The sequence below is a fragment of the Chiloscyllium plagiosum genome, chromosome 21 (genome assembly GCF_004010195.1).
Source record: "Chiloscyllium plagiosum isolate BGI_BamShark_2017 chromosome 21, ASM401019v2, whole genome shotgun sequence".
In the NCBI taxonomy this organism is placed as follows: Eukaryota; Metazoa; Chordata; class Chondrichthyes; order Orectolobiformes; family Hemiscylliidae; genus Chiloscyllium; species Chiloscyllium plagiosum.
Genome location: NC_057730.1, coordinates 15,715,614 through 15,731,659, shown reverse-complemented (window position 1 = coordinate 15,731,659; position 16,046 = coordinate 15,715,614). Strand labels below are relative to the sequence as shown.

At 44.1% G+C, this 16,046-nt stretch overlaps 1 protein-coding gene across 4 annotated transcripts in view; it reads right to left on the bottom strand.

Moving 5' to 3' along the window:
* Positions 1-9,310: 9,310 nt before the first annotated feature.
* Positions 9,311-16,046, bottom strand: part of tex2l (testis expressed 2, like) — a 106,976-nt gene continuing 100,240 nt past the window's right edge. For all 4 annotated transcript variants that reach the window (XM_043711315.1, XM_043711318.1, XM_043711316.1 and 1 more), the window contains 2 exons: positions 14,732-14,852; positions 9,311-9,791 (listed from right to left, as the gene is read on the bottom strand). In XM_043711315.1, the coding sequence (XP_043567250.1) occupies positions 9,654-9,791; positions 14,732-14,852 (259 nt within the window). In that variant the 3' untranslated portion in view covers positions 9,311-9,653. The remainder of the gene's footprint in view (positions 9,792-14,731; positions 14,853-16,046) is intronic.

The following is a 16,046-nucleotide window of genomic DNA, read 5'->3' as shown; positions in this document are numbered from 1 at the left end:
CAGGATACTGATTAAGGATGATCAGCCAGGATCATATTGAATGGTGGTGCAGGCTCGAAGGGCAGAATGGCCTACTCCTGCACCTATTGTCTATTGTCTATTATTGCTTTCTTAGCTACCTTCCCCCCCATCCCCACCCCCCCTCCCATTTATCTCTCAGCCCCCCACCTCCCCCATCCACAAGCCTCATTCCTGATGAAGGGGTTATGCCCGAAACGTCAATTCTCCTGCTCCTCGGATGCTGCCTGACCTGCTGTGCTTTCCCAGAAACACACTCTCGACTCTGATCTCCAGCATCTGCAGTTCCTCACTGCCTTTTGTAATTTTATCTGCCTCAAACACTTCGCCTTGCCAGTTCATTTCACGCACCACCCTCTGCGTGAAAGTGCTACCCCATAGGTCCTTTTTAAATCTTTTCCCTCTCACCTGGAGTCTATGCCCTCTAGTTTTGGACTCCCCCATGCTGGGAAAAAAACCTTGGTGATTCACCCTTTCCATGCCCCTCATGATTCTATAAAGTCACCCCTCAGCTTCCAGCACTCCAGGGAAAATAGACCCAGCCTATTCAGTCACTCCCTATAGCTCAAACTCTCCAACCCTGACAACGTCCTTGTAAATGTGGTTCTGTTCGCCAAGCTGGGAATTTGTGTTGCAGACGTTTTGTCCCCTGTCTGGGTGACATCCTCAGTGCTTGAGAGCCTCCTGTGAAGTGCTTCTGTGATGTTTCCTCCGGCATTTATAGTGGTTTGTCTCTGCGCTTCCAGTTGTCAGTTCCAGCTTTCCACTGCAGTGGCCGATATATTGGGTCCAGGTCAATGTGTTTGTTGATAGAATCTGTGGATGAGTGTATTCGCCAAAAATGGATACCCCCGCAATTTCATCAACAGATGCCTAAGGGAAAGACAACGGAATGAGGACAGCCACGTTACCATACATCAAGAACATTTCTGAACTGACAGCCAGACTACTGCGACCACTAGGACTCATAACAGCACACAAACCAACAGCCACTCTCAGACAACAACTTACCAGGACAAAGGACCCAATACCCAGCATGAGCAAAACCAATATAGTGTACAAAATCCCATGCAAGGACTGCACAAAACACTACGTAGGACAAACAGGAAGACAGCTAACGATCCGTATCCATGAACATCAACTAGCCACGAAATGACACGACCAGCTATCCTTAGTAGCCACACACGCAGATGACAAGCAACATGAGTTCGACTGGGACAACACTACTATTATAGGACAAGCCAAGCAGAGAACAGCCAGGGAATTCTTAGAGGTATGACACTCATCCACAGATTCTATCAACAAACATATCCCAATATACCGGCCACTGCAGCGGACAGCTGGAACTGACAACCGGAAGTGGCAGAGACAAACCACTATAAACGCCGGAGGAAAGATCACAGAAGTGCTTCACAGGAGGCTCCCAAGTACTGAGGATGTCACCTAGACAGGGGATGAAAAGTCTGCAACACAAATTTCCAGCTCGGCGAACAGAACCACAACAACGAGCACCCGAGCTACAAATCTTCTCACAAACTTTGAAAATCCTTGTAAGTCATTTTTGCGCCCTTTCAATTTTAACTACATTCTTCCTGTAGCAGGGAGATCAGAATTGTACGCAGTTCTAAAAGTCCCTCATCAATGTCCTGTGCAGCCGCAACATGACATCATAACGCATACACTCAATGTTCTGGGGATCGGTTTAGGTGATTGGCTGGATGGTTGGTTTGTGAAACATTATGATACCAACAGCATGGCTTCAATTCCCACACCAGCTGAGGCTACCATGGAGGACTGCCCTTCTCAATCTCTCCCCTTGTCTGAGGTTTGGTGCCTGAGTGTGGTGATGGAAAAGCACAGCCAGTCAGGCAGCATCTGAAGACATTCCTGATGAAGAGCTTATGCTCGAAGCGTCAACTTTCCTGCTCCTCGGATGCTGCCTGACCAGCTATGATTTTCCAGCACCACTCTTTTTGACTCTGACCTCCAGCATTTGCAGTCCTCACTTTCTCCTCCCTGAAGTATGGTGGCCCTTGGGTTTAATCACTACTGGTCGTGTCTCTCTCTAATGAGAGAGCATACAAATGGTCTGGTGAGACTATGGTGACTCACACACCTCAATGTTCTGACCAATGAAACCAGTATGTCTTCTTCACTACCTATTCCTGATGAAGGGCTTTTGCCTGAAATGTCGATTTTCCTGCACCTCGGATGCTGCCTGACTTGCTTTGCTTTTCCAGCACAACTCTTTTTGACTCCACTGTCAAGGAACTATGCACCTCTTGGTCCTCAGCAGAATTAACCCTCACCGTATCATTTTCTACATAATGAGACAAGTGGATCAGTTTATAACTGCGGCTATATGACCTAGATTGTTGGAATAACGCAGAGAAGTTCACTAAGACTGACCAAAACCACACCGCTAACACACCAGCCATCGCCACTCTCATTGGTCATGTTTGATGTCACATTGGCCACATTGGTATAGAGGGGAAGTACTGGTCAACTGGTATTATCATTCGATTACTAATCCAGAAACTCAGGCTACTGTTTTGGGGACTCTGCTTGAATCCCATCATGATAGATTGTGGCATTTGAATCCAATAAAAATCTGGAATTGAGTCAAGTGATGATCATGAAACAAACCATTGCTGATTGTCAGGGGGAAAACCCCATCTGATTTACCAAGTTCATCTGGAAATGGAAATCTTCTGTCGTACCTGGTCTGGCCTACACCCACCTCCAGACCCACAGCAATGTGGTTGACCATCGGCTATCCTCTGAGACCATTAGGGCTGACCTTAATCACTCACATCCTGCGAATGAATAAAATAAAACATTTGGTGTGGGATTGACATCTGTTTTGGAAATTGAAGCTACTCCTGTGGTAAATGGACCCATGGGTTTGACGTTGCCGATTCCCAGGTTCGGAGTTAAATGTCCTGCTGTGTTAATGGGTGAGCCGAGTCCCCTGGGAGATATTTCACACTGAAGTTAATTATTGTTTCCACATTGAAGGGGTCTCCCAAGGTGGAAAATACTTTGGTGGACAGTAGACAGCTTCAATCCATCTATCCTCATTCCAGGTATACGTTGCTAGATTCGTCTATCCCCAGTTTCCACAGGCTGGGCAAGTGGGCTGTTTCTTTTCTTTGTCTTTCCACAGCCATCTGCGGTTTCTTTTCCTGTCTGGGCTGGAACTTGGGAGAACTCCAAACCCATGAAACATTAGCCTCCCACATCATTGCTCAGTTGGAGAGATATAGCCCTGTAAACCAATGTGGTTAATGAGCAACGTCACCTCCACAAATATCTTGGGATTTGCTACCTGAAGGATTTGTGTCTCGACATTCTTGGGATTAACAATTAAGTTTGGAGTTTGTGTTTAAAGGTCTCTATTTGTACGGGTTTCCTTATCATGCTTGGCTCTTCTGAAGCCAATCTGATAGAGATTGATTAACAACGTTATTATAAATTCAGCTAATCCCTCATATGGCTACCTGCTGGGTAGAAGATGACCAAAATTAATCACTGTCTGTTTTTCAATATCTACCAAATCCCATGCTCTGACGAAATCACTTGGGAACTCTGCAGTCTTCACAACTTAACAACGAGTTCAACAACTTGGCTTGGGGCCATGTTCTTACTCCCCATGTCTGCGTGGGTTCCTTCCGGGTGCTCCGGTTCCTCCCACAAGCCAAAGATGTGCAGGTTAGGTGAACTGGCTGTGCTAAATTGCCCCATAGTGTTCAGGGACGTGTAGGTTAGCTGCATTAGTCAGGAGTAAATATAGGATAATAGGGTAGGAGAATGGGTCTGGGTAGGTTACTCTTCGCAGGGTTGGTGTGGACTTGTTGGGCTGAAGGATCTGTTTCCACACTGTAGGGGATTCTACTCCAACCCTCACACACCAGGCCCTATCACCACATGGGCTGTTACCACAAACAACCCACTGTCAGCCACTGATGGTCCCCATTAGCAGCTCCTGATTCTCCCAGACTGACCTTTAACTGGTTCTTTGTCTACCCCAGTGCTTTTCTCTCTCTTTGGGCTCCATCCCCACCTTTTGCTTACTCTCTCCCCTCTCCCCACACCAATGTCTGCATAAATACCAACCTTTTCCTGGCTACCATCGGTCCTGAAGAAGGGTGACCGAACCCGAAACATTAACTCTGCTTTCTCTCCACAAATGCTGCCAGACCTGCTGAGTTTCTCCAGCAATGTCTGTGTTTGTCTCCGATGAAATGAGTCTGTCATTTGCAATAAACATCATTATAATCATCGATACTTGCTGTGTATGTCTAAGGTACTTCCCCCTATGAAAGTGCTTCTGTAATAAAGTGGAAACATTAATAGAAAGGATTGAAATAGCCAGTGCCCTAGTTAGAATGATATTGAGAGGTTCATGCAGGAAGACAGGATGCGGAACTGTGAAATCTGTAAGGCAGCAATAACTCCAGCAAATAAGCTTCCTCTCACACCAAGCACGGAACTTTTGAAATGCACAGTTTGCACGGAAAGCTGGATGGTTTTGATTTATTTTAAGAAAAGAATAACGCATGCAACTCTAACAGTCATCTTTCCTTACACAAGTATTGCCTGGCAACAGATAATTAATACAAAGAGAATTCTTAAGAAAACACCATTATTGTATCAATGGCTTATTGCACTGAACACAGTGGCTTGTTATTCTCAAACCATCATAAAGAGGACATGATAAATAGGCAAAACTTTTCTCTGTACAAATACTGTAACATGCATTAACAAAAGAAGGAAAGTGCTTTCAGGGTTGTACCAAAAATGCAAAGACTTTACCAGATCACATTTCTATCCTTCATATCGGTCAAAGCTGCCAATAACGCCTTATAAATAGTTACAAGAGTGGACAATCCCATTTCTTTACAAAAAACTTCCACACCCTGACTCTCTGGCAGAGTCATTTTTCATTTTTGCGCAGGAGCTGAGACTCAGTGCAAATCTGAGCTCATCTTAACTTGAGCTGTTTTGTCAGAGCATAAACTGCTCTGCTACGTTTGCATCCCTGCTCTCAGAATGGTTTTTAAAAAAATTCTCTGGTGAAGTAGAAATGTGTGCAGCCAAGTAGATCTTAGAGTGCACTGAGCTGGGAGGATGGCAGGACAAATTTTGCGGCTGGATTTATTTGGAACCAGTTTCCTCTGCTAAGGCCGTGATTCATAAGTTCTACTGGGAAAAATTCCAAGCTCTTGGCTACAGGTAATGCTTTGAGATTATTCCAGCAGAATCCATGCAAATAGCTGAGGCCTCACAGTCTCTGCTCTTACTGAGGTGTCCTGATATTCTCTGGGCTTTAGGGACTGCAGTGAATCTGAATGGGAGAGACGAGTTCCTTCTATTTTCAGCCTACTTAAGTGAATTGCTCCTGGAATCCCAAATCCCAATCTGTAAATGTTGCACCATTTTTTGACATAAAAAGACGGATGAGGAACAAGGGAGGGAAGTTTGGGTGGCACGTTCAACTCCACGCTGGGAGAACAGCCTAGGGACGTGTTCGGATTGTCTGGAAGTGGCTCAGTTGATGTTAGACAGCAGGAAAGATCGGGTGGGAAAAGACAGAACTTTGTTAATTTAATCTGAAGCCAGACAATGAAGTAAATCTCAGATGCCAATTTTCTGCTTAATATTTGACTGAATCATAGAATCCATACAATGTGGAGACAGGCCCTTCGGCCCAACAAGTCCACACCAACCCTCTGAAGAGTAACCCACCCAGACCCATTCCCCTCCTGTATTGCTCTACATTTACCCCTGTTGAATGCAACCTAAGCTACACATCCATGGACACTGGGCAATTTAGCATGGCCAATCCACCTAATCTGCACATCTTTGGATTGTGGGAGCATCCAGAACAAACCCACCCAGACAGTCGCCCGAGGCTGGAATCAAGCCCAGGTCCCTGGCACTGTGAGGCAGCAGTGCTAACCACTGAGCCACTGTGCAGTTATCTGTCTCCAGTCTAAGCGACATCCAGTGTCCTGAAGGTTCCATTAATATGCTCTTTCGGGCAAATAATGGGCAAATACATGAATTATTTGGTTGACAGTTTCCTAAAGGAGAACTATAATAAAACAATAACAACAAAACAGTAAAAAGGAAACAGCAAATTAATGTGAAATGAAAGCCTTAGGGGAAGATGATACACTCCAGCCATTGTGGTGTCCACCAGTCAGGAATGTCTCAAGGGTATTGGCACTGCTCCGTCGCTAAGGGCAACCTGGCATGGACGTAAATACAAAACAAAGGCCCAAGTCAAACAACCACTTCAACAGTCCCCTGCCTGCAGGATCTGTCAAAGCAAGACGCATGGAGGAGGTTCCGTTGTCCCATTCCCAACTCTGTCCCTCTACTGCCCTGGGTGGCCAAAGAGAGCAGGTGCTTGGGTCTGAGGTGTGCCTGAAGAGCAATACCCTTCCTCTGGGAAGTAAGGGCTGCAACCCAACCCACAGAAATCATGGCATCATTGACTCCCTACAATGTGGAAGCAGGCCATTCAGCCCATCGAGTCCCCACTGACCCTCCGAGAGCACCCCACCCAGACCCAGCCCCCTCCCCATCCTTGTAAAACTGCTAACCCACCTAACCTACACATCAAGATCAGTTTGCGAAGTGGTCCCACCTTCTCCAGGGCAATTAGGGACGGCTAACTAATGCTAACCCAGCCAGTGATGCCCACATCCCATGAAAGAATAAAAAAAATCCTCTGCTTGTATATCCTTAACTATAAACAGCCTCTGAGTCTTAAATGGGTCCAGGGTAAGGGAAGATGGGGTTCAGGAGATGTCAGCGGTTTGGCAAGTGACATGACATGGGCTATTCTGGGCCCACACAAGAGAGAACTCTCATTTCCCTTGTGGGATCCAGAGGAGCACTCATGACTTTTCTGGCCTCACAAGGAAGGAAAATCTGAATCATGAGCAGATTGGAATTCTCCTGCAACCCGGTCTAGTATGGTCACATACCTTCTGACCAGGATGTGGTTTCTGGGTGTCTAAGATTTTCATTGCTTCCGCATGCCTGGTATCTGTGCTGGAATTCACTCTGGACAAATGGGAATGGAATTCACTCTGGAGGTGATGCACTTGGACAGGACAAACAAGGCAAGGAAATGCATGATGAATGGTGGGATCCTGGGAAGCACCGTGATCAGAGGGACCTTGGTGTGCTTAAAACTACCTCATCACTCTGCCCCTCTCCTCACCCAAAACCCTCCCCCCTTTACCTGCAGCTCACCCTACCTCTACCCCAATCCTGAAGAAGATTATACCTGAAACATTGACTTCTGCATCTCCTGTTGCTGCCTGGCTGCTGTGTTCTTCCAGCCTCCTGCCTGTCTACTTTGGATTCCAGTATCTGCAGATTTTTTTTGTCTTTAGTCAAATTAATGGGACAGATAGACAAAGTGGTTAAGAAGCATATGGTATACTTACCTTTATTAGCTGAGGCAGAGAGTTTAAAAGTAGGAACATTGTGCTGGAACTGTACAAAATGTCAGCTGGGTCAGCTTGAGAGTATTGTGTATAGTTTTGGAATGCACATTATAGGAGGGATGTGATTGAACTGAAGAGCGTGTAGAGGAGATTCACCAGGATGTTGCCTGTGTTGAAGAGTTTTAGTAATAGAACATAGAACATAGAACAATACAGCGCAGAACAGGCCCTTCGGCCCTCGATGTTGCGCCAACCTGTGAACTATTCTCAGCTCGTCCCACTACACTATCCCAAAATTATCCATGTGCTTATCTAAGGATTGTTTAAATTTCCCTAATGTGGCTGAGTTGACTACATTAGCAGGTAGGACATGCCACGCCCTTACCCCTTTCTGCATAATGAGGAGAGATTGGACAGACCGAATTATTTTCCTTAGAGCAGAGGAGATTGCGAGGGGACATGATTGAGATGTATAAAATTATGAGAGGTATAGATAGGGTAGACAGAAAGAAACTACTCCCCTTGATGGACAATGGCCATGGAGCATAGATTGAAGGTAAGAAGCAGAGGTTTAGAGGGAATGTGAGGATAACTTTTTCACCCAGAGGGTGGCTGGAATCTGAAACTCACTGCCTGTTGGAGTGATAGAGGTAGAAACCTTCGTAACATTGGAGAAGTACTTAGGTGTTTACTCAGGATGCCAAGGCATGCACAGCTATGGGCCAAGTGCTGGAAACTGGGATTAGAATAGTTAGGAGTTTGTTGTGAACCAGCCAGAACATGATGGGCTGAAGGGCCTTTTGCTGTTCTGTGGACCTCTCTGACGGTATGGTCACCCACTGCCATTGGCAGACAGTTTTAACCCTTACTCAGCCAGATTGTACAGTGCACTTGCCAAACCATGGATTTTAATATCACAAAGTGACAGACAAAATGGACAAATTCATCCCCGCCAACAGCAGCCAGAATTCAGTCTCGTGAAAGGAAAGGATTTATTTTATTTTGTCCTGGAGAAGAAAGATCATTGCAATCAATACAAACTCCTCTGAAAGCTTTTAATTTTGGCAATAAAATTGCAGTCGCGTTGATGGATTTTAACCAATAACACTTCCCCTTTTCCACGTTTGGAAACATTCAGTGACATTAATTGAAGGATAAATAGGTTTGGGACTGCAGCAACCAAAACTAGCAATTCTTGGCAACGATTCCGAAATGGTGATGGTAAAACCTTCAGGCTATGACAGGCTCAACATTCGAGTGTTCCCCATCCTTGCTCTACTGTGTGTGTGTCTGTGTGTGTTCAATGGTGACAAGTGTTGGGAAGTTAAATGAGAAAGAAACTCTTGCAATTACCCTTCTTGCCCTCTAGATGTCCCAAAATGCTTTACAATGAATGAAGCCCCTTTGCAGTCACTGTCATAATGTGAACAGTGCAACCTGTAAAACAGCTACTCAGTGTTCACTACTTATCGAGACACATGAGATAACGGATTCCTGAGGTTAGAACTGAAGGGTTTTTCAGGTGCACGTGCACTGGGCTGCTGGTGCAAACCAGGGAGAGCAAATGGGAGAGATTTCGGGTCAGAAAATGCACAGTGATAGTCATGGAATTCCAACAGTAGATCCACACTGACCTACTGAAGAGCATCCCACCCAGACCCAAGTCTATTCCTGGATTTCCTATGGCTAATCCACCCAGCTCTAGACACTATGGGCAAATTAGTATGGCTAATCCACCTAACCTGCACATCTTTGGGCTGTCAGAGGACACCAGAGCAAATCCACACAGACACAGGGAGAATGATCAAACTCCACACAGACAATCACCCAAGGGTGGAATCAAACCTGGGCCCCTGGTGCTGTGAGGCAGCAGCGCTAACCACTGAGCCACTGCACCACACCAAGGATAAATGTGATGCTGCAAGTGCTAATTCTCCACATGGTACCTCCCAGTGTATCTGGAAGCTTCCATTTGGAGATAACATTTGCAGGTACAGAGCAAAATCATGGATAAGGAAGATGCACCAAAATCATAAAAAGGAGTCAGTTCAGTCAGCTTGGGACTTCCACTTGTACTTTTCAAGTAGTGGCTGGGGATGATACTTTTTGGCAGACTTCAGTAGCAGATATCTTTCCTGAAAGTTTTCAGCCATTTCCAAGAATCAGTTCTTAGAATCTGTCTGTAGAATCAAAGGAGACTTTGGTGGGGACTTCCTCTGGAGTTCGCTTGGACCGATCTGGTTTATCAAGGCCAGAGTGCATGATGGGAATATAGATATCGTCCATGTTTGGCATCACGAAAACTTTCTGTAATTGAAAAACATTGGATTAGGATTCCAAGAAACAGGCTTTAATTCATGGTCATTGCTTTTACCACTAAACACATCTCAGTAATATATCTCAGGCCAGAGAAAGTCTTTGGTTCATCAGAGCCGAACTTTAAATAATCCTCAAGATGGAGGATTTGGAGAGGGTGCAGAAGAGATTAACCAGGATGCTGCCCAGATTAGAGGGTATGACCAATAAGGAGAAGCTAGAAAAATCTCGGGTTGTTTTCTCTGGAGCAGTTGATGCTGAGGGGAGACTTAATAGAAGTCTGTAAAATTATGAGATGCATAGATAGGGTCAACAATCAGAATCTTTTTCCCAAGGTTGAAATGCCTAATATATATTTAAGGTGAGAGGGGGAAAGTTCAAAGGAGATGTGAGGGGCAATTTTTACTCAGACTGGTAGGAATCTGTAATATGCTGCCACGGATGGTGGTGGAGGCAGATATGATAGGGGCATTTAAGGGGCTTTTAGATAAACATCTGAATATGGAAGGATATGGACCAAGGGCAGGCAGAAGGGACTTGTTTAATTTGGCGTCATGTTCGGCACAAAATGGTTGCCCAAAGAGCCTGCTCCTATGCTGTACTGTTCTATGTTCTATGTTCCAAGATGTAACAGCACTCAAAATTAAATTGAATCGGTGAAGGGATGAAGAAAGGATTCAGTAATTCAAAGTGGCCTGAGTAAATGTAATTAGGCCTAATTGCTCTCCTGAATATTCAAAGGTACAAGACATTAGGAAGGACAGGAAGCTAGGATATGTTGGATAGACTGGGTTTGTTTTCACTGGAATGCAGGAGGCTGAGGGGCAACCTGAAGTTTCTAAGATTGTGAATGGCATGGATAGAGTGGAAAGAATGAGCCTTTTTCCCAAGGTGGTGGGGTCAGTTATTAAGGGACACAGGTTCAAGGTGCGGAGGGGGCGACAGTTTAAAAGAGATGTGCGAGGCAAGTGTTTCACACAAAGCGTGCTGAGTGCCTGGAACGTGCTGCCAGAGGAGGTGGTGGAAGCAGACACAATAGCAGCATTCAAGAAGCACCTGAACAAACACCTCAACAGGAAGGGAATAGAGGGACAAAGATCCTCTAAGAGAAGACAATTTTAGCACTGAAGGGCAAAATGTAATGGCGCAGGCTTGGAGGGCCGAAGGGCCTGTTCCTGTGCTGTACTGTTTTTTGTTCTTTTTGTTCTAGGAAAAGATGGAGGGATAGAATGGAGAGAGATGGCCTTTGCTTTGGAGATCAAAATGTCGCACTAGTTTGGGTAGAGATGAGAACGAGGAATGGCACATAGCCCCCTTAACAGTAATTATATTGTAGAACAGTGGAAATAGGAAGAAATAGTGGGGGTTTGTCAGAAAGATACAGTGATCACTATGAGTGTTTTTAATCTATATTTAGACTGGACAAATTATAACACAAAAAGTAACCTGGGTGATATGTTCATGGAGTGTTTTCAGGTTAGGTTCTGACAGTAGCATACTCTTGAGCCAACCAGTGAGCTTGCTGTACTAGATAAGGTATACAATGTGACAAGGTTTATGACCTTATAGTAAAAGTGTCCTTAGGTAATAGTGATCATAATATAATTGAATTCTGCAATCAGTTTGAGCAGTGTTAACCTAAGACTAATACTTTAAATGCAAATAAGGGGAATTAAGAAGGTACGAAGATGGAACAAACTGGTTAAAGGATAGGTCAGGAAAGATGCAGTGGCAGACATTTAAGGAGATATTTCAGATGATTCATAAAATTCCGATGAGAAAGAAGGACTCCAAAGGAAGACGCACCATCCCTGGCTAACTCAGGAAGTTTAAAACACAGCACTAAGTTGAAAGAAAAAGCTCATAATTCTGAAAAATGACAAACCAAAACTTAGACAATATGTACTCAACAAAAAAAAGGTAAAAAAAATGCAGAAGGAGAAATTAGAGTACAGTAGAAAGCTAACTAAAAATAACTAGTGAGAGTTTCTTAAAGCATTCTAAAAGGAAAAGAATAAATAAAGTGGGGTTTGATTCTCGAGAAAATGAGTCAAGCAAATTACAAATTGAAAATAAGGAAATGGCAGATGAATTGAGCAGATCTTTTATGTCACTAAAGAGGATACAAATAATACACAAGAATTGAGTGTGAATCAGGCATTGAAAGAGAAGGAGAATTTTAAATAACTATATTCACCAGGAAAAGAGCGCTCAGAAAATTATTAGAACCAAAGCTGACAAATCCGCAGGTCACGATGGACTTTATCCCATGACAATAAGGGACCGTTGCAAGGTATTAGGAAATTGTTTCTAAAAATGTCCCATTGGAGTAGAAAATAGCACATCTATTCAAGAAAGGAAGGAGACACAAAACAGGAAACCACAAGCTAGTTAGCTTAACAAGTGACACAGGAAAGATGCTAGAATCTTTTTTTAAGGAGGATATAGTTGGGCACGTAGAAAATCTAACTGCAATCAGGCAGAATCAACATGGTTTTGTGAAAGGGAGAGTGTGTTTGATTAACTTATTGGAATTTCTTGAGCAAGTAACAAGGAATTTGGATAAAGGGGAACCTGTGGGTGGGCTGTACTTCGATTTGCAGAAAGCCATATTAAAGATTACTGCGCAAAATAAGAACTCATAGTGTACAGGGTAAATAATATTTGGATGGAGGATTAAGTTCACTAACAGGGAACTGAAAATAGACATAAATAGGTCATTTTTGGGTTGGCAAACTGTAAGCAGTGGAATGCCACAGAGATCAACACTGAATCCTCAAACAGCTACAATTTCAATCAGTAACTCAGGCAATGGGAGCAAATGTATGATTGCAAAATTAGCTGATGATGGTAAGAGGGAGGGAAGTAAATTGTGAAGAACCTGCAGGGGATATGGATAGGTTCAGTGAGTAGGCAAAATTTGGGCAGCTAACTTATAACCTAGAAAAAAATGTGAACTTGTGCATTTTGGCAGGAAGAATAGAAAAATTGTACATTATTCAAATGGAGACTGAGGCACAGGAGGGGCTACGTGTCCTGGTACATGAATGACGTAGTGTTAGCTTGTAGGTACAGCAAGTCATTTGGAAGTCAATTGTCAATTATTAGAAGGGAACCAAAACGTAAAAGGAGGGACAGATGTGAGACCACATAGAGTCATACAGCACGGAAACAGACCCTTTGGTCCAACCAGTCCATGCTACCCATAATCACAAAATGAACAAATCCACTTGCCTCATCTTGAGAACTGTGTGCAGTTTTTGGTCTCCTGATTTGAGTAAGAATGTAAATGCTTCAGAAGCAGTACAAAGAATGTCCCCTCAACTGATACCTCACACGGGGTGAAACTTGGGGGGAAAGTTTGGACAGGTCAGCTCTGCATCCATTGGCATTTAGCAGAATAAAAGGTGATCTTATTGAGACAAGAGGATTGCACAGTGTGTGGACTGAAAGATTGTTTACCTTTATTGGCAACACTGTTAACTAGGGGACACAGTTTAAAAATAAGATATATCTCATTTTATATGGATATAAAGTGAATCTTTTTCTCTCAGATGGGTTGAGAACATTTGGAACTTTCTTATCCAGAGAACGTGGGGACAGAAGCATTGATCAGTTTTAAGGCCGAAGTAGATAGATTGATGAGGAAGTAGATAGATTGATAGAGTGATTCAATGTGTGAAATAACTCTACAGAGGGTGATGACCCGTCATCAAGTCACCCCTTTATTTATATGTGCACAGTACGTGGCACTGATCCAGCTCCCTCGAAGCCAGATCTCACAGTGAGCAGAACCTCTGGCACTCCTGTTTATATCTGTCAGAGAGGGCTCCCTGACTGGACCAGGTTAACAGCCCCAATCCCAAGCTCATATTCTATGAAGTCCAGCTGGCTGACCTTGTTACATTCACGACAAATGACACTTGGGACATGAGGGAATGTAGGATGGAGATTATAGTCAAACCAGCCACAAGGTGGGGCAGGCTCAAAGGGCTGAATGGTCTATTCCTGCTCCGAATTCAGAAGCTCATTTGGCCTGGAGGGTAAAACCTCAAGAGTGATTGTTTGGTCCAGGTGTTTTCATTGCTGAAAGTTCTGTTCAAAGCATCAGGTCCGCCTCCCGCAAAATCAACTGCGATTGATGAGAAACTATGTTTAGATGGCCACAACATCTCCCCCACCAGCTCCATGTTCAACTGATCAGTGTTCCAGGAGAGGACAACAAAATCAAGTTCTGCAAAGATGCTGTGAGGCTCTCCTCAAAGCGCGGGCGTTACTGACTGGGAGGTGCTGCTGCCAATTGTTCAGACCGTGCGACCTTAATGAGTGAGCTGCATTATCAGCAGTGTCTTAATAATGAGGCAGAGAAGGCAAAGGAACGGGAAGTAAATCCCGTGCCTTTCAAACCTCACCAGCACCATGTTCTTCAAGACCTGCAGCTCAAGGCCTGTGCTTTCCACTCACGTGGACACTTATGGCAGAAGCCCATGACCCTGAGTGGACATCATCCTTGAATTTAGGACCGTCAATAACAATCATTCCTGGCAGTAGGATTATTTATCGAACAGTACGAAGGTCAAAATCATTATGTCATCAACAAAAGTGCAAAGATAAACATTTAGAAGAATGTGTTTTTCTCAGAGGTGATGGTTAGGTCAAACATTGCACAAACTGTATGGGTTTGAAATGAATATAAATACTAATATATGAAAAGGAGCAACTAATTTAAAGTTTGAGGGAAGGGTGAAGAGGCCGAATGCAGTTGATGACGGTTTCCTCGAACAGGCATTGATGAGATGTACTGAATGGTTACTTTCTTGCTGCAAGACTGCAGTGATTATATAATTGCAGAGGTCACTTCACTCTCAGGCTCTTAAAAGTCAGGATTCTTTTATCAGATGGACATGTCCTTTCATTTGTTCATTTCCTACCTGGAATTCATGTTGTAATTTCTTCTCAATCCACTCAGTCACATGTGTGAAGGTGACTTCCCGCTCACCCAGCTTGGGCCGTACCTTAAATTCCAGTCGGGGTGGAGTCCGGAAGCTGTACCTAATGATATTAAAACATATCACGCAGTATTCATTAGCTTCTGTCCTGCCAGGTTACTCAATCCCTGTTTTAGAATATCGTTCTACCAGTAATATTAATATCAGGACTGGGGACTGCATGTTTAATGAGAGCTGGAAACCATGCCATTACAAATTAATAAGTATTTATTGGCTGGTTACACTATTTGGAGAAAGTGAGGACAGCGGATGCTGCAGATCAGAGTTGAGAGTATGGTGCTGAAAAAGCACAGCAGGTCAGGCAGCACCAGAGGAGGAGGAGATTGATGTTTTGGGCACAAGCTCTTCATCAGGAATGGCTTCCTGATGAAGGGCTTATGCCTGAAATGTTGATTCTCCAACTCCTCGGATGCTGCCTGAGTGGCTGTCCTTTTCCAGCGCCACACTCTTGACACTGGTTACGCTATTGACAATATCGATTTTTGCATTCTTCATCAGAACCTTTCTCTGTTGGGTTCCAGTTACAGGTTATCATGGGCAATGCACTGCAACATTACCATAATATTCTTGACCCCTTTTACCGTACATTCCTCTGAGTCTTTCATTCTACCCATTAATAGGCTATTTTTAACATTCTACTCTTCTCCCTCCCAAACTCTTGCATTGCTCACATCAATCTTCAACTGTGTTCTCAGCTTTCTTGGAGACCATTCAGGGCATATACTTTCTACAGTGCTATCCTCTCCATGGATAGCACCCATGTCATAGAAACAAATGGAAACTGGGAGCAGGAGGCTATTCAGCCTGTAAAGCCTGCTCCGCCATTCAATATGATTCATGTTTGCTCAATTCTGGCTTTGTCCCTCTATATTCTGACATCTTAAAAAGTGCTTATTTGTCTCTTAAATACAGTATACCCAGCAAAGTGGCCTCCACAGCTTTCTGTGGTAGACAATGTGACAGGTTAAAACAATGACTGCAGATGCTGGAAACCAGATTCTGGATCAGTGGTGCTGGAAGAGCACAGCAATTCAGGCAGCATCCGAAAAGCTTCGAAATCGACGTTTCGGGCAAAAGCCCTTCATCGGGAATAATGGCAGAGAGCCTGAAGCGTGGAGAGATAAGCTAGAGGAGGGTGGGGGTGGGGAGAAAGTAGCAAAGAGTACAATGGGTGAGTGGGGGAGGGGATGAAGGTGATAGGTCAGGGAGGAGAGGGTGGAGTGGATAGGTGGAAAAG